Below are 18,869 nucleotides of genomic sequence, written 5' to 3'. Positions count from 1 at the left end.
TGTCTCATACCTTGTGTAAGTTCATGAACTTTACATAAATCTTGCTATAGATTTGTTGCTAATGGAAAATAACTGAATTTCAGATCATTTGAGAGCAATCCATCCATGACAGGTTTTAATTGTAATATAGCTTCTATCTAAAGGTGAGAAACTTTTTAAATAATATTTTGTTCCCTGTAATTTCCTGTGAGAACACTGGGACAGATGTTCAGGACAGATGCTGGTGTTAGCTTGATAACTAATCTAAAACATGTAACTTCAATGTCTAAGAGTAAATATTGTAACATGTGACGTCGTTGATACTTAATCTTTGGAATATGAATGTCAAAGTCTGTAGATTGACTCAAGGATATTTACTTGATTGAAGTGAGCAGATGTGAGATAATGTTGGGACACAACATCGATGAAAATCTTCAGGAAGGCTTTTGTTGTCTCAGGCTGTTGTCATGGAACACAAAAACATGTTCCTGTGTAGCATGGGTCAGTCCACTTTCAAAGCATCATCATTACCAATGAGAAATGAACTGAAGTCACAAACAAATCACAAACAAATGCTAACAGACCATGTTTGAACGACACTACAAATCTCTGCCACTATGTCATGTCCATAGAACATCTGGTCTTGAAATCAATGTGTGTATAAGTAGGTTAAGTAGTTAGTCATGTGACTATTAGTAATATAACAAATGCCTAGGGTCGTCTCAAATGTGATAATCTAAAATATGAAATATGTTTTTTTATCGCTTTTGTTGCCCAAAAGAACGTGGAAATCTCTGATACTTTGAATCAGCCACCCTGCATATTTCTAACATTCATCAAAACCACATTTCTGTTCGACAACTCATAAAACAGTCAAAAATGCAGGATTGGTGTACCTTCCAAAACTACATACATGAAAGACCTCTAAAAACCAATAGAAAGGTTAGCAATTTCCCAAACTATTGAACTGCTATTCTGTGTAACTCCATTTTTACAAATCGGAACCTTGAACACAATCTGAAAATCTGTATTAAATATCAACGCAGTCTATTCAGTGGTATTTGACTTTTTGTTGTTTACGGAAAATTTTCACTGTCCGACGTCAACTCAGCCCATCAAAATAACATGATGACCTTCGGTCATTATATTAAAAAGCACATGTTTTCCAGAGCGTACAGTGTGATTTAGCCATTTACCGTCAAAATGTAAAACTACACTATTTTGCGATTGTAGGAATATATACACTTTGCTGACTGATTGATTGAAATGTATGAACTCCTACAAATATCTTACTTACTGCTCTGTTTTGTACAAAAGTAAACTTAGCATTGCCCTGACAGCCAGAACAGTAGTCAAATGAGCACACATGAGCAAAATAAAGTTGTGATTGTGTTGAACCTAAAATCTTTGTATATATTATTGGTTTTGGAATAATTGGACCCAAAGCCCTGCCTGCTGCATCAAACAATATACTGTTAATTTAAAATGTAAAAACGCATCGAATATTACAAAAAAATATCCAAATCCCTTCCCTTTATAATTAAAATTTGACCTGATAATATATTGATGTCTGATATGAACAATCTTGGTTTTAGGAACATTGGTATTGATACTGTAAGATTTCAACTCCAGTTGCCAAGATGCTCAAAATATCCCTTACAAGCATCTTCTGAATCAGCTATGATAACTATGTTGTCAGCACAAAAACGTATATTAATGTCCCCGGTTCAGCAACTCTAATGCCAATATGGAGACTGCCAACTACTACCGAAAGTCATTCATAAATAGAAAAAAAACGGAAAATAATATAAGTAAAATGACATCTTCCTGTCTGAAATCTGATTATATTGGGAACCGTTGTGATAAGAGATCATCAAATATACTGAGATATCCTGAGACAAAATCCACTTTGGCATGAAGGTATGGTTATTGCTTGGATTTAAGGCCCAATCCATGGTAAGAAAATACCATATTGCTTGATGTATAAATATATAATGCAACAGTTTGGGGGTTTTAATATTGTTACCAAACAATTATGTCATGTGAGATTTAAAATATTAAGCTCCACAGGAAACTAACCTGACTCGAGGGCAGTTCTTTCCATGAAATTCCATCTTCAGATGTCATAATAGAATGTGGCCTCATTGGTTGGTTGTTGTATTTCCAAAACCCTAGAGTTACTTTCCCTCTGAAACTGTTGCTACTTCCAAAAGATATCTCAATTACATCAGATTCGATGTACTCAAAATCTCCGACTGTTGGCATGGTGATTTCATTCTCGTAGCGTTGGACATAAATATTATGCATATAGTCAGTTGCATAGCCTGAGATACTTAGGCAAAAACGTGCTGGTAAGACTTTGACCTTACATGGAAAATATCAAAAAGTAAAGTTTTCATAATTATCACAAAGCAGAAAAACCCTAAACAGAAAGCCATAAGTAACAACACACAAAACATAATCAGGAACTAAAATGGAAATGTAAATGCTTGAGAAATTAACAATACTATTATTTTTATACCTAAAATAACTTTCTTGACTCAACAACATTCAACAGAAAAATATTCATCGTGGGTTCTGAGAAATATATAACAAACTGACCTTATCCTTGATGCCTGGCCATGCATTAACAATCTGGCATTTGTCCTGATTGTACATGCCTGAAGAACAAACAGGAATGAGGTCCTCAAAAGGCAAATCTTCAGGTTGTGTGACTGCAAATACAGAAATAAAAGAATTATGAGCTAAAATGCACCTGATACATGCAACCAAAATAATCTGATATTACAGGTCCATGTTACTGCAAAAACAAGGACTTAGAACACGAGCAAATTTGAGAAAAATTAGTTAAAAGTGAGTAACTACAATAAATCAAGTTGTGTCAGACGGAACTTAATTTGATCATGATAACTGTTGTTCACCCTTCCGAACAAACTCACAATATGAATGCAAGATATAAGTGTGCAAACAAGGAAAGTAAACTCATGAGTTTTAATAGACGTGGTGGGTATGGTCGATGTCCCCCAAATAGACAACAACCACCAAATCTAAATCTGTATGGGGAAAAGTTGCCGTGACAACTTCCAGGAGCCATTAGTATGTACATGGTAACCAGAAGTGTGGCTTGCACCTTGAAATGTGTGTAACAAACATAGTGCCAATGTCCCTGAAGCTACTATAGAGGTGGATTCAACATCACATATTTCCTGACTTTATGAAATTATCTCGCTAAGGTCATCATAAGAGACCTTTATACTAAATATCAAAGCTGTCTGACCAGCAGTTTTTAAGAACCAAGCGACCTAATAGCCGATAGAGCTCTGTTGTGTTATGTGGAGTATAACTATTTATCTCACAATTATCTCACTAAAGTCATCCTAAGAGACCTTTATACTAAATATCAAAGCTGTCTGACCAGCGCTTTTGAGAAGCAAGTGACCTAACAGCCGATAGAGCTCTGTGTTATGTAGAGAATAACTATTTGTGAAAAGTGTTGATAAAGGCGGATATCTTTGATAGCTCTTTTCCGGATGGCCTGACCAAAAATAGCAAAATTAGCTGCAAAAATATAAAATTGAATACAACATCATCATAATTTCAATATATCACATTAGGATAAACCCCCGGAACCTATATACCAAGTACCAAGCTATCAGATAAGAAACTTTTGAGAAACAAAGGTTTTTACCAAAAATGGCAAAAGTAGACCCTAAAATACCAAATTGCAGGTTTCATCACAATTTCAATATATCACATTTTGATCAGCCGTATGAAACTTGATACCAAATATCATGTGTGTGAACACATGAACAAACAAGGACACCAGAGTTATTACATTTCCATTAGAGAAGGATAGATGCAGATAGCTCAAACAAATCATGATTTTGCTTCAACTACTGTAATTTTATCATAATCGAATAGGTTTAATTTTTTGCTAAATATGTTATTAGTTTCTAGTCACTAGGATGTATCATTGACTCCAAAATTGAATCAGTCATTATGAAAAACATTATTAGAAGAAAGTTTATTTCACTATCCATCAGAAAATAAGACTTACCTTCAGGCCCTGTACACTGTTTGCTAAAGTTAAAGTGCATATCAGCTGGACTATGGTCGACTGAATTGATAAAATGGCCGAGTTGAAAACAGATAAACCCTGTTATGACAGCTACAAATATTATGACAGCAACAATTGTCATAAGGGTAGTTAGTCCTTTTGGCTCCCATAATCTATCTGAAATATATACAGTTCACATATAGCTTCTGTATGAGTAAGTAGGTGCAAGCATTGGTGGTCACAAATGACAAAACAAACATATATTATTTCACAATAAAAACAAACCTGGCTTGATTAAAGGACATAGTTTAACCTAACAATAATATTAATCTTGTCGTTTCTCAAACATGTCTTAAAATTACATTTATAATTCAATCACTTTGAATCTTATATGTATAGATATCTGACTATCGATATTTCCTCTGTTATAGTAGTCTCTTAGTTTTGTAAGTAATAAAAAAACCCCAAACTTGGGTTTGTATTACTTCTAGCCCACTTAAAGCATTTCACACATATTGCTGTGCAGACCTGGGTCAACCTAGGTTTGCAACAATGTCATTTTTTCTTCTTCTTTACCTGGCTACCTTCATCTATTTGTAGTCAGAGACTTTTCAAATGTTTAATGTTTCTGCTGTCACAAGAAAGGCAGAACGTTATTTTCTAGGATATCTTCTCAACCAGATTTAAACTTTTAGGCAGAAAGGGTACAAATTATTTGATAAGTTCTACTGAACCTGTGACATGTATAACCAGAGGGAAAGGTAATTTTAGCATAGTTTTCCGAACGAGAACACAGAGGTTTTCATGTACCATCCAGATCATCATGCAGTTACATTGTCAAATCATAAGTGAAAGAATGGTGGGCCAGGTATTGATATATGCAGGAGTGGTTTGTGTATGAAGCATTTGTCAGAGCTTGTATAGTCCCTGAGTTAGTGGCTACTGGTACTTCAGTTTTGCTACCACAAGGGCCGGCCATGACCTGACCGGATATTGATGCCAATGGGCAGGCAGTTTTTGGAGACTGTGTCAGATGGCAGGTGAACATTGCTGAGAGTGCTGTTAACCAAACTGGAATGACCTTGAGGTTACCTACGATGCTCACTAAGCGGACATTGTAGAAATAGCATAAATAAATTCATGGATTGGAATGGAATTCAAACACACCATTGATCAATGACTATAATGAATGCTGATGAAATGTATCCATTTCCTAATGTATTATTGAAGCGAAACTATATTATGTTGAATAGGCCAACAAAATCCATATCAAGATAAAAGATTGATGGGCAAGAATTAGTGAACAATGATGAACATGAGAGCACAAATGAAATAACATCTAGAATCATTGATGATGATGTTGATGATGATGATGATGATGTTGATGATTAATGATGATGATGATGATTAATGATGATAAGATGAATGTTCCCAGTAGCATGTGAGTAACTTTGCATCTACTAATTTTTGGGGCTAATTTCCCCATTTTTATTGAAAATTCAGTTCAATATACCTAGCGAGTTTTATCAACTTCGGTTAAGTTTCACTAGTGAAACGTTCCTAGTTTGAAACCTCATTATATACAGTATGTGAACTGTACATAACAAGTGTCATGATTACTGGGTCATGTCAACCTTAACAAATCCTGAGCTGGGAAAGTTTATCAAGTAGGGATATTGCTGAAATGGATTGCAACAGTTGGCTTTGTGAAAGGGTTAAAAATTACATGCATTTCTGTGAGAAAATGTTGTTATAACATCAAAGTCTGCCATGTCGTGATGTTTATATGATTCAAAATTTTGAATAAGTAAGTCCTTTATTGATCTGCTTAATATGCAAGTACAATTGTGAACAACACTCTTGGTAATTTTTCAATTTAGAGGTTGCTTTTAGAATACTTGCAAACGTATATTATGTGGAATTGATATATACACTTGTTTTTTACCCATGGCAGTGAGAAATACGAAGCCAATTATATGCATTTATTGAAACAATAAGCATCAATCTTTGCTTAATTTTAATATTTTTTGACTATGCTTCCTATCCCACGAGAACATTACAGCTGTCTTAATAGCCAAGTATATAAGGTTTCTGTACGAATCTTAAAGCTTTCCTGACTTGTATGAAGAATCTTATAAGGAACCCAACAAGATGTATATGATTTGTACAGTTCCCCTACACAAAGTCTTAGTCTGAAGTGCAACCAATACATTGTTATTCTAATGATGTGTAATGCAGCGATGAACACTTGCTTAACTATACCCATTAATATTATTTCAATTTACATATAATCCCTTGATTATTAAGAAGTCTAGAAAACTATTTCTTTTATAAAAACATACTTTGACAAATCTTTCAAAACAATTAAGTTCAAAAGCCATGTCGCATTTGTTAGAAAATTACTTGGCAATTCACTTGCGGAAAGATTATATTAAGATTTTTAAGCTATCATGCGTCACCAAAACTAAGGGTTCCTAAACATGCCATTAAAAGCTATTTAACTTTAATTACACACAAAGTAGCGTTTGGCAAACTTTTACTGCAGCATGACCAAATACCGTAGATTGTAAAGTCACTTGGCACACATTTACCCAGTTACAGCCATGTAGTGTATATCAATAATGTTTACAGAGAGTTGAGCAAAAGACAATCACACCAAAGTTTAGCTAGATTTAAGCAACACAAGAAATCTAGGACACAGTACCTTTTCCTTCTGATTCTATCATCTTATCACAGCGATGCTCATTGAACGTCTTCTTTTCTGCAAGTTCAGACAGTAATGACGTCTGCTTATTACCCTGGGTCCCATAATGTCCACTGACCATTGACCCCTCAGTGCTCTGTGACCTCTGTATCGGTTCTTTACATCCCTCTTCCAAAGCAGTAGTTTCAGTTTTTGCATCCTCCAAGTAGGATTCTATTGTGCATGTTATACAGCAATATGATGACTTATATATGTATGTGAAAAGTTGTGCATTGAGATTAAATTAAATGACATCTTCAATGTCATATCCTGACTTCCAGAAACATGTCAACAGTTTTATCCCCTTTCTTAGATGATGATAATAATAATAATAATGGCAATTTTTTTGTTTGTAAATCATGTAAAACACTGACTTTAGGTGCATTTCATGAGATATCTCACAAAAGCAGGCTTTTTTTTCTTTTCAGAATTTCCTCAGCAGCCATTAACAAACATCAAATGTAAAAGTAATTTGTGTGATGTTCTTCAGATTTGCAATAGTAAGAAAACATGCTATTTAACATGACAAAAGTAACATTATTAAAACCTACATTAATTACGCAACAAGAAGCAATTGACAGACTTTTACTGCAGTATGGATAATTGTTGATCATTATGTAAGATGTCACAATAAACCGTTTTAAATTAGACTGATAAGTAAGTTGATAAACATTTACACAATTGCAGCGATGTAGAGTATACATGGGTAACGTTTACAGAGAGCTTCGCAAAAGACAATTATTCTCACAAAATTTAACCTGATTAAACCAACACAAAAAATCAGAGACACTACCTTTTCTTTCTGATTTCCCCAGCTCATCCTGAACTTTCTTAATCAAAGCCTCCTTTTCTGCAACATCTACACGTCAAAGGGGGAAATAATTTTGTGATATTGCTTAAATTTGCAATGTTAAGTGAAAACATGCTATTTAACATGATAAACCTGAAAGGAATGGCAGTTTGCAGTATGAGGCTGAAAATGAAATTTTTCACAGGCATCAAGACTTTACATTGTACATAATCAAACCACTTATTTCGAAGCAATATTTTCTTTGTAAGACAAATACCCATTACATTTATACATATTTTTCATTTTCCAAACTCACAAATGTTTATACTGACAAGATACCGGCATTTCATGTTATTTCGACAAATTATTGTGTAATTCCACTGCCATATGGCCTTACCGACATCATTTGCACCCAATTTAACAATTTTCAACATGAATTTTCTTGTACATATTCAACCTTTTTGCCTCCCATTCATTAAGAGTCACGAATGTTTTCAAAACATCAGCCCATTGAGGCAGTACTGGCACTTTAAAATCAGATTTATTTCTTTGAGAAAACACTGATGGTATAGACTATTGTCCAGTCAATGTCTGCAATAAAGAATATCTATCAGAGAGTCATGTCTTTGTTGTGGAAGGATTTTCTGCAATTACTTTAAATTGTTAATGAGTGAGAAATATTTACATAATGGCATTATGTCATATATTTTACTGCATGCCGTAATGTAGCTTTCGATGTTTTCTTTCTCTGGACTAGATCAAAGGATCTACACGAACCACAGGGTCTCGCGAGCAATATTCGTCTAGAAGACTTTGTTTCATTACAGTTTTATACAAGCCCTACCTTTGTCTAGTGTGTGTGCCTATTACTTTACCCTAGCTATCTGTGTTTCAAAGAAAACAGTCTATATCTGTCAATTGCCCTCCCTAATCCCCTTCATTAATTTGTTCTGCCGATCACCGATGCGGGGGCTTATCGCCCTGACCAAATACCTCGTTAGCAGCTCATAAGGTAGTAGACGGAAAGGGCTGAAACTCTCTGGGTCCGATTTAGATTAATCTTCATTTTGGAAGGGTTAGGTGAAGTAAATTTTCGAAAAAAAGTCAGATCAGCTTTGTACTTAAGCAAGCAAGAACGCTGACTAGTTATTTTCAGGATTCCAATAGTCGAAGACGGAGTACAACGATCGAGTGGTTCTACCAGTCGATGGCATGAGGATGGGAGTAACACCGGAAGACGGAAGTTGCGACGTTTGACAGCATGCTGGCTCATATCTTGTTTACGGGAGCGAGCAAAGGGGCAAGTTGTAAACAAAATTTGCATACTTCCACAAAAGCTTCGCTGAGTCAAGGTCGATTGATATAATATCAGTTACTCGAATTAAGTCTACCCACTGTGTTTCTGTACATTAAAATGCTCCGGCATCAAAGTTGGGATGTTATGTTCGTTCAAATTTCCCAGGCTTTCATTTGGTAGACACAACTAAAACACTCCTGTGCCACAAACACTAAAATTACCGTATGAAGTAATTTCAGTGTTTGTACCGATTGTGCAAAGTCGGGATAATTAAAATCATGATTAAATCTAGTGAATATTTCTAAAAAACACGAATGTTTCTTGGATCGAAATGAACTCGTCTGTCTATTTATGAATTGACCAAAGACAGCGTAGTGGAAGACCAATTCCACTGCAAATGGCTTGACAGTACTGGTTACATGCCTACTCGTGTCTGATCAGCAAAACTGAAAGGATCGCGTTGAATTTTCTGGCAGCAGGCTCAAGTTGGCCAGAAGTAAATTGCTTTTTACAGATTTATCGTAAAGGAAAGCCATCGGGTGTGACAATGAACACTAACCAATACTATCACTAGGAGAACTCTCATGTCAATGAAAGCAACTCGGATCTGAAAATTACGCATTTGACAAGACTTCTTTTCGTTGTCGATGTTATAAAACATTATACTTTTTCTTTGGACTCTTTGCAAGCCTTCACCTTTCTAAAATATCAACTGTCTGATATGACCCAAGTAAAATTATTGTAGCTGGAGACATGTTTTGGTGAAAATACATTGATTTGTCTGAGATTTTGCTGTGACATCATCGTGAAATAAATGATCGGCAGCGTGCTTTGTGACAATGGAATATCGTGGTTATATAGTTGCCACATTCAAAAACTTTACTAGTTTAAAGTATGTCCGATAGGTGATACACCACGAGAGAGAGAGAGAGAGAGAGAGAGAAAGAGGAGAGAGAGAGAGAGAGAGACACCACGAGAGAGAGAGAGAGAGAGAGAGAGAGAGAGAGATTGTATCCAAGAAGCCGACTATGATTATTTTTGTAGTGACCCTCTAGGTTCCTTTATTTTTTTTGCCTGTTGTTTTTTGCCTTTCTTTGCAATTTTGCTGGTTTAATTGCTTTTGTTACAGGTTCATTGACATTATTGGATCTTTGTGTTGTTCATTGTGTTCCCTTCTTTGGGTAAATGTAACGGAGATATGTTTCGAATCAAGAATTACGCAAAGAAATGTTTGATTTATATAAGTGATGAACCTTTGAAAAAACCGAGAATATTTTGATCGATTTTGACTTTCCCCATTGATCCGGCTCAAAGGTCAAGTAGTAATCCCAGCGATGACTCGTCGTGGAATGATGCATGTTAATGTTTACTTCAGGAAATGTTCTTGAAATGTTACGAAATTCTATCGGGAAATTAGTTTCTAAATGGTATATTTTTACAACCATGGTGTATTGTACAACGGGAGGTATTACGAAAGAGAATAGCAGCATAATTTCGTTGTAATTCGATGAAATTTCCTTTACCGTTTGTGCGACATCTCCGTCATAACATAGTTCATCATTGGTCCGTACGTGGTCTGTACACCGGCGGGACCGTGGTCTGTATACATTGAGGTAGAATGAAAGAGGGACCTACATGGTCTGTATAATGACCGACGTAGAGAAAGGAGGTAGCTACACTTGCCTAAGTCTGACGCATATGTGGCATTTAGATATCAAAACAGACTAGTAGAATTACAGGAATAAACTTCAGCAGTCTGTCGAGTTAGTTGTGAGATAGAAGCAACGCATACCTGTCGCGTAGATCGTGGAGTGGAACTTTAAAGCCATGCGACAGCTTATAGTCTGTGGGCCGAGGACTAGAAAAAGCTCTGGAAGTTGATTGTTGTTACCCACACGTTTGTGTATATTGATATTATGTGAAAAGACAGTTTAGAACATGCTTGTATGGAAATCACAATGTTCCATTGCAAAATCTTGCACATTAATTAGATTTTTGACCAAAAAGCTTGGTTTTTTTGTAATTTTCAGTGAAAATGATAAAAAGTTGTTGTTACTCTGTTCATGATAGTTATTGTTGTGTGTACCAAAATAATTATAAGAAAAATTGAAAACAACTGTTATTTCATCGAAAAACATGAAAAAAGCGCTTTTTTACAAAAAACACACATTTTCATGTTTTTTGTGAAAAAACAGATGATGTTTATTGGTAACTGTATGTTCAAAACCATGAAACTATTCCCTTTCATCTCCAATTTTCTCACATGAGATCCACAAACATTTCTTGAAAATGTCTAACATATATTTTTTAACCAAAACTGCAATTTTTTTAACTTTTCACACTAAAAAAGAAGATGTATCGACCGGGCATTTCCTATGATTTTGTTGAAACGGTTGCTGATCCTACATGATAAGGTGTGATGTGTTGTGTTATTCGTTCTTGAAAAACAGTGGTTTGTGTTACTTTCATATGGCCAATTACCTTCTTTAAATTAATTTTTACCAAATATGGAGAAATCCCTAGGGTCCATACTTATCGTATTCTTAGCCATGATGTACTCAACTATTTGAGAGTATATGCTAAAAATTGCCTGGAAGTTTCAATTTACACGGGAGAAATGACCACACTTGTTAGTCTTCACTCTGGTTTTTTATTCTTTTTGTTTTTTGTCAGATGAAACAATCAGTGGAAATACATTTCAATTTGAAATCTCCCTTCATTTGAAAGACACAAGTGTCCATAATTCTCTATTGTCAGTGAGTGTTATCTGCATTGTGATCACTATGATTGAATGTTTGATTTTGTCGATGTCTTCCTTACAGTTAATTAGTTTATTCAATGTCACTTTCTATGTCTGAGGAGCTATCATTCTCTTCATCTGCTAGTTCACTTTCATCAATGTTTGTTGTGTTTGTACAGGAAACACACTGACACAGCTCTGTGCAATGCAATTCCACTTCTCTACATGAACATCTTGATGAGCATCCAGACTTCTTGCATTTACAGCTTACAAAATTGATGATAGAATCTGGTGCAGGGGGAAGTGTCATCCACTGGATTGATAGCTCTGAGTCTTGCAGTATCCATCCATGTCCATGTGGGCTTGGTGCATCCATTTTGGCTTGCAAACATCGCCTGTAGATTGCTGTTTGGTAGTTTGCACGCTGTGTATGCAATTTCAGGCTGTCTTTGTTTGGAGGGAGGGCACCATCACTGTGTAGGCCAAGACGAAAGCAGTTGTATCTTGCTTCATTCACATTACTGCATCGGCTTTGTCCATACAAATTACAGACAAAGGACTCTATTTGTGTCATCAGTGTATCAGACAATGTCCATGACATTCCCAGGTCATGGAATGTACCAGTGTAGGTATCACTTCCAAGAAGCATTTTTATCATCTTCTTCTTGCCTTTGCCTTTGAAAGCACTCACGCTATCACAGCCAGAGAACACATGAAGGCCAAGGAGAGCCAGGGCAGTCTTGTCTCCCAAAGACTCTGATATCTTGTTTACATAGAGGATTTTACCATTTTTGCTGGTTTGATGTAGGAACAGCTGGCCCTGTAATTGATGAGCACAACTCACAGCTAACATCAAGACATCTGTATCAGGACTGCGAATGACAATGTTGTCTGCTTCCCCGATGTATGATGCATGTTGAGCATGGAGTAGTAGTCTTGTGTCAGCCTCTTCGTGGTCACACCACAGGTCCAGTAGGCATAATTTGTGATGATTTTTTCCTATTATTATCATAAAAAATAATTATGAATATTAATAAATTATTAATATGAATGTTACAGAATATTAAAACTTTTTTACACACAATGCCGTCTACTTTGTGTAAATGCCATCTGGAAACTCCATTGTTTTGATAATTATGATTATGAATAAATTATGATTATGATTAATAAAGTCATATTTTACACATTGTAATGTGCTTATGTGAACAACCCTCTGGAAACCCTCATACAGTTTCACAATCTATGCCAAAATATACAAGTGACACCATTGCCCAGGTTCAGTCTACGGCGAGAGTTACTACACAGGTATATAAGGGGAGAACCATTGATTTCGGGGGGTATGGAGGAAGAGGGTAGGGGAGCAAATTTTTTTTTCCTGTCAGAGTGACAGCAATTTTTTTTTCTACTGTCAGACCTGCATCAATTTTTTTTTTCAAATGGAGTAGCAGTGCAATTTTTTTTTTATTGGTCATCAAGTTTGTAATGCGTTGTATATAAGGGAGCCGTCATTATTTACGGCCTGAAACTCCGAAATTTCGAGTGACCCCCCCCTTCGCCAACCATGATGAATTTGAGTAACCTCCCTCTCTAACTCTGAAATTTTGACTGATCCCCCACTTAGAAAAGTTAAATACCAATACATGTAATTGTAAAATTTAAAAAATACAGCAACAGTAAAGTCTTTTTTTAAGACCTTTCAAATCCTGATGTACCCTGCTAGATAATCATCAGTTATCTCATGATGGTTCAAAAAAGGTGAACACATCAAAATGAAATTCAAAGTCACAATAAAATAAAGATATAAAAGATCATGCAGTATCTAATCATATAGTACATTGTTTAATTTGGATGGATATTATGACAGGGTTTTCACTAGGATATCTGACCGGGCAGAATTTGAAAGTACAGGGGGAGAACATGAGAGAGGCTTAGGGGGAAAGTGTCACAGGGGCTTTCCCCTATCTTGCATGGAAATTTTTAAGATATTGATGTGTGCAATGGTGCAGTCTGGTGCAATCTGAGAGTTTTTTATTTTTTTTACTAAGTGAAACTGTTAGAATACCCAAGGGGGAGAGCACGAGAGGGGGTTCCCCTCTCATATTGGAAATTTTGAGAAATTGATGTGTTTAATGGTGCAATCTGAGAGGAGTTTCACTTTATTTTGCACTCAGTAAAACTGTTTGAAAATGACATAGAACACTGATATTTTTTACATTTTTTGCATGATCAGTTTTTGAGTCACAATATTCAACAACCAAACAATGACAATACAATTTGTGAAAAACAGTTCTGTTTGCCAGAGACTGAAGACAAATGAATATACAGGAACGGAAAATCAGTGACCTTCTTGTGTCATTTCTCCAGCTGCCAGCTTCTAATGAAAACCTGAATATGGCATGTTTGTGATCCGGTGTTTGTGGTCAGAAAAACAAGGTCACACATTGTATTTCATTATATTTGTTGTTCCTCAATTTTTCATTGTCAGGTACATCTTTTTAACAAATTTATATTGAGAAAATAATATATTGGTTTTAACACTAGTTTATTGACTCCTGTCTTGTGTTTTAAATTTTCACAATTTACAGAAGTCAAATAGTCCCCTTTAGATAGTGCCTATGCCATTGAGATATTGCAACAGAAATCCTGAAATATGATTTCTTGGGTCAGAAAAGGAAGGAAAACATTGAGTGTACTGAGGTGTAAAGTAGACCTATGTAGTACATGCTTATATCATAAGTGCTGGGAAAAGAAACATAAGAATTGCTTGTGGTAAAACATTTGCGCCGCTATGGCGGCGCGCTTGTAAAGAATACATGAGAATAAGATTTCCAAATTTTGCTTATTTCTGGTGCATTTTTTTTCTCTTCTGTCTGTTATGACAATTTTTTTTCTCAGGCCATGACAGGATCAATTTTTTTTTCTTCTCTCTCACCTTGTGACAAATTTTTTTTTCTCAAAATCCTCCATACCCCCCCCCCAGAAATCAAATGGTTTTCCCTAAAGAGAAGGTAGCCAGCTCCACTCGGCAGAAAAATGACATACCCATGAATTACCTCCGTTTTCTTCACTTCTGCATGTTGATTCTCAAAATTTCTCCCGGTAATGGCAAGTCCATAAATCAGCCATCAAATCTACCCAGTTTTGGCCACTTAGACGGAAAAATTGTGAAGTTTGAGGCTGCCAGAAGGTATATATCGCCAATGAAATGATGCAGCCTTAGCGGAATCGACAGCATCCAGGATCTTTTAGGGCTGTTTGCGAAATTTGAATGTAGCCGCCAAGTGGGGCCAAGGGCGGAGCCATGATTTAACGTTATTAGATATTCTGACATAATTGATCGTACGGCCAATGAACGCTCGTGACCTTTGATTAGACCTCTCATCAGTTGACCCGAATGTACATGTGTCTGATCAACATCAAAACGTGGAATGAGTTTCATTTCTCTTGTTGGACGATGTATTTTTCGAACTTTATAGCAGTTTTAAGGTTGCTCCAAAGCAGCTTACTGGGTATGCGATCAATGGAGGTGGTAGCTTCAGCGAAACGGGGACAGCATCAACTGAACAAACACCGCAGTAGGCAGCTCAATATAGATTGCTGCGATCGTGTTTGCCAGCATTATATACACCTTATCCATATTATTTGATGACACCGTCATCACGTACGTCCATTACAAACGTCCAGATGAAATTCCGACGACAGTGAGCACACCGTCATCAACTGTGACCGACTCCTCTGCCCCTCCTCCGCCAAACACATCAGCGACTAATCCGTAGCAATTAAAATGTTTCCACTAGCTGTGATATTTGACCGTGGCGGTGACCTTTGATTTGAACGCGTTCGCCGCTGCGATATCACAGCTAGGTTTCCACGGTATCCACCTATTCCCGAAGAACCTCCGCCATGTGCACATCGTACCCACAAATACCTTCAATAGCAAGGAACACGACTAACACTTCCAGGCTTACAAACGTGCTGACGTTTTCTTGCCCGTTCTCGTTTCAGAATTTTAGTGTTTTTTCCACAGACCCTGCTGCATCCGTGTGTAGCGTCAATTGTTTTTCCCGAAGACAGAAAGTCCTCGCTTCAGTTTCTGAGTGTGATAAAACTGCAGAGCTTCGGTTAGGATTTCCAAATCTGCGTAAGGCTGTTCGCAAATTGTTTTTCTATTTGCGTAAAATGTACCAAAAATGCGTACAACATGACTACATGTAAGTACCTATATATAACAGCTGTCTACGCGATATCGAAAACCGGTTCAAAAGTTAAAAGTGTTCAATAAACAACATCAGTGGCAATGTATTTTCTTTGATATTAGTTTCATAATTTGTTCTGTTCTATTTCTGTCGACGATTTTCATTTCTTACTAATTATTTAGACTACAACTTCCCACTATTGCCTTCGCTGCCTGACCTATCATCGCTGCTCTGAAGTCAAATTCACTTAGTCTCGGGCCTTCCGTGGTTATCACCATCAGATCATTTAGATCAGGCATAGTCACTTAGACAGCTACGTTTCGATTTTGTAATCCTGTTTTGGGTACTGAACCCACGCCCTCACACGGGACAGATGAGACTGGAATCACGGCTGCAATGTATATGGCCAATTTTGCAATATTCTGGAATAAGTTTGCAGACCGGCATAAAACTTATTTTTAAGTCTGCGTAGCATTAACTTAAACTTGATATTCGACTAGGAGATCTTCAGGGTTTACAAGTATGCATTGGGCGCAGCGGGAAAAAACCCCATTTTTTTGCAATAACGACGAACTCTATTGAACTTGTTACATTTTTATTGGTACAGACTTGAAGGAAAACGTGATTGACAGGATGTAGGACAAAATATTGCTAAATTATGAACATTTTTATCAGCAAACAATTTATTTTTAGTCCTGGATAAACTTCACAGTGAAGGGAAACTACGTGTCTTTGTTACAGAGACTGCGCTTTTTAATGCGTATCGGATTACGCAGACGTCATTTTACTTTGCGTACTTCAAAGTAATAACATGCTTGAAATACGCAGGATTTTGCGTGAACGGAAGCTCTGTAAAAAAACTATTGATAATATTATTTAAATTTCTTTTTTTCTCAGTATTTTTTGCAAGACATGGATATATTTGTCTAACATATTCATAAAAAAGTAACAGGTCCTCGTAACGCCAGCACGCGTACGCCTTTTCAATAAAAAAGATATCGATTTCAAGGTACATTGTCTGTGCTTTGTCTGTAAAACACGTCCGTGACTGCGTTTTTAATATTTTGTTGGGCAGCAAAATAGACGACAGTCAACGCTGCCTGTATTTTCATTGTAAATCTCTGAAAATCACAAGTTCAATTGGAAGGTGACTGCGTGTTTGTACGTACGTACGCTGTTTTGAGGTCTCCTCGCCAAGTCGCTGAACTTGACATATTTTAATAATGTCAACCGGGTATCTATCATAAACAAACGCATCTGCAACCCGTCATCCGTTTGTAATCACACATACATAGCTTGGACCGTTGACTTGAGGCACCTCCATCCTTAGACAGACCATGAAGTAATCGTACAGTGTAAGTGTAACTTTCATGTGTAAAAAAGGTCACGAGCGTTCATTGGCCGTACGATCAATTATGTCAGCATATCAAATAACGTTAAATCATGGCTCCGCCCTTGGCCCCGCTTGGCGGCTACATTCAAATTTCGCAAACGGCCCTAAAAGATCCCGGATGCTGTCGATTCCGCTAAGGCTGCATCATTTCATTGGCGATATATACCTTCTCGCAGCCCCAAACTTCACAAATTTTCCGTCTAAGTGGCCAAAACTGGGTAGATTTGATGGCTGATTTATGGACTTGCCAATACCGGGAGAAATTTTGAGAATCAACATGCAGAAGTGAAGAAAACGGAGGTAATTCATGGGTATGTCAGTTTACTGTCGAGTGGAGCTGGCTACCTTCTCTTTATATACACTGTGTAGTAACTCTCGCCGTAGACTGAACCTGGGCAATGGTAACTCTCGCCGTAGACTGAACCTGGGCAATGGTGTCACTTGTATATTTTGGCATAGATTGTGAAACTATATGAGGGTTTCCAGAGGGTTGTTCACATAAGCACATTACAATGTGTAAAATATGACTTTATTAATCATAATCATAATTTATTCATAATCATAATTATCAAAACAATGGAGTTTCCAGATGGCATTTACACAAAGTAGACGGCATTGTGTGTAAAAAAGTTTTAATATTCTGTAACATTCATATTAATAATTTATTAATATTCATAATTATTTTTTATGATAATAATAGGAAAAAATCATCACAAATTATGCCTACTGGACCTGTGGTCACACTGTAATTCAGGTACCTCGGTTACGTCCATAACACCGTCTGCAGATTGCAACCTGTAGCATAACTCGCCATTAGTAACGTACATGGTGATACCCTGCAGGCATTCTGATTCATATTCTTTCCATGATTCAAACAGAAAGAGTAGGAGAGATTCTTTATTCTTACCAGAGGCAAGATACTTTCTGAACTGCCTTGGCATATTTAGAGTTGGTCTTGTGATCCAAATCTCGGTAAGGGTACCTGTGTTTGCCCTACGTTTTCTCTCTGCATCTTTTATGGACTGTTCTCTGTACTGATCGATGACAAAGTCAATTCTTGTGGCATCATACTTAGCGGCGATTGCTCTCAGCTGGTAAAATATGCTGGATGCAAATTCTCCAAATGTAGCTGGTATTTTACTTTGTATTTGAATCATCGCCATAGCATCAACAATAATGGCAGTCTTGCCTTTGAAACTGAGGTCAACAATGGCTTCTGGAAATGTTGCCTCCAGATGATGAGCAAGAACAGCTTTTTTTGTCTTCGTCATTGTCTCATCGAAGTTGGCCACATTGCTGGAACAGGGCCTAGTGGGTATGTCAGGGCATCATGAAGATCAAGTTGTCGTATCTGTGCAATGAACAGCATTCTCTGGAGAAGATTTCTATTTTCTTTCAGTGACAAGCAGTTCATGGTTACTTTAGACTTTGGTTTCTTGGATATATCTGCAAACGTCTTCCCTCGTACCATGGACATTTTGTCAAACAAATCTTTGACTCCTTGTGTCAGACGCTCACTCTCAAACTGTAGGTAGGCCTCTTCACCTCTTGAATATGCATTGGTAAGACCTGACGTGATCTCTTGACTAGCTAGGGCACCAGCTGTAAGATGAACTAGTTGACTATCTTTGTCACTGGTGAACGGTGACCCAACTGACAGCAAGGTTGACATCA

The 18,869-nt window shown here is 36.8% G+C and overlaps 1 protein-coding gene across 1 annotated transcript in view; it reads right to left on the bottom strand.

Annotated features, from left to right (window-relative positions):
• LOC139127657 (uncharacterized) overlaps positions 1–18,869 on the bottom strand; it is a 43,973-nt gene that overhangs the window by 10,410 nt on the left and 14,694 nt on the right. Inside the window, exons 4-7 of the mRNA XM_070693570.1 lie at positions 6,741–6,953; positions 4,037–4,213; positions 2,581–2,693; positions 2,059–2,343 (exon numbers count right to left, since the gene is read on the bottom strand). Coding sequence (XP_070549671.1) covers positions 2,059–2,343; positions 2,581–2,693; positions 4,037–4,213; positions 6,741–6,953 — 788 coding nt within the window. The remainder of the gene's footprint in view (positions 1–2,058; positions 2,344–2,580; positions 2,694–4,036; positions 4,214–6,740; positions 6,954–18,869) is intronic.

Source organism: Ptychodera flava, unplaced genomic scaffold, assembly GCF_041260155.1.
Source record: "Ptychodera flava strain L36383 unplaced genomic scaffold, AS_Pfla_20210202 Scaffold_34__1_contigs__length_2629520_pilon, whole genome shotgun sequence".
Classification (NCBI taxonomy): Eukaryota; Metazoa; Hemichordata; class Enteropneusta; family Ptychoderidae; genus Ptychodera; species Ptychodera flava.
This window is presented reverse-complemented; position numbering and strand designations above follow the sequence as displayed.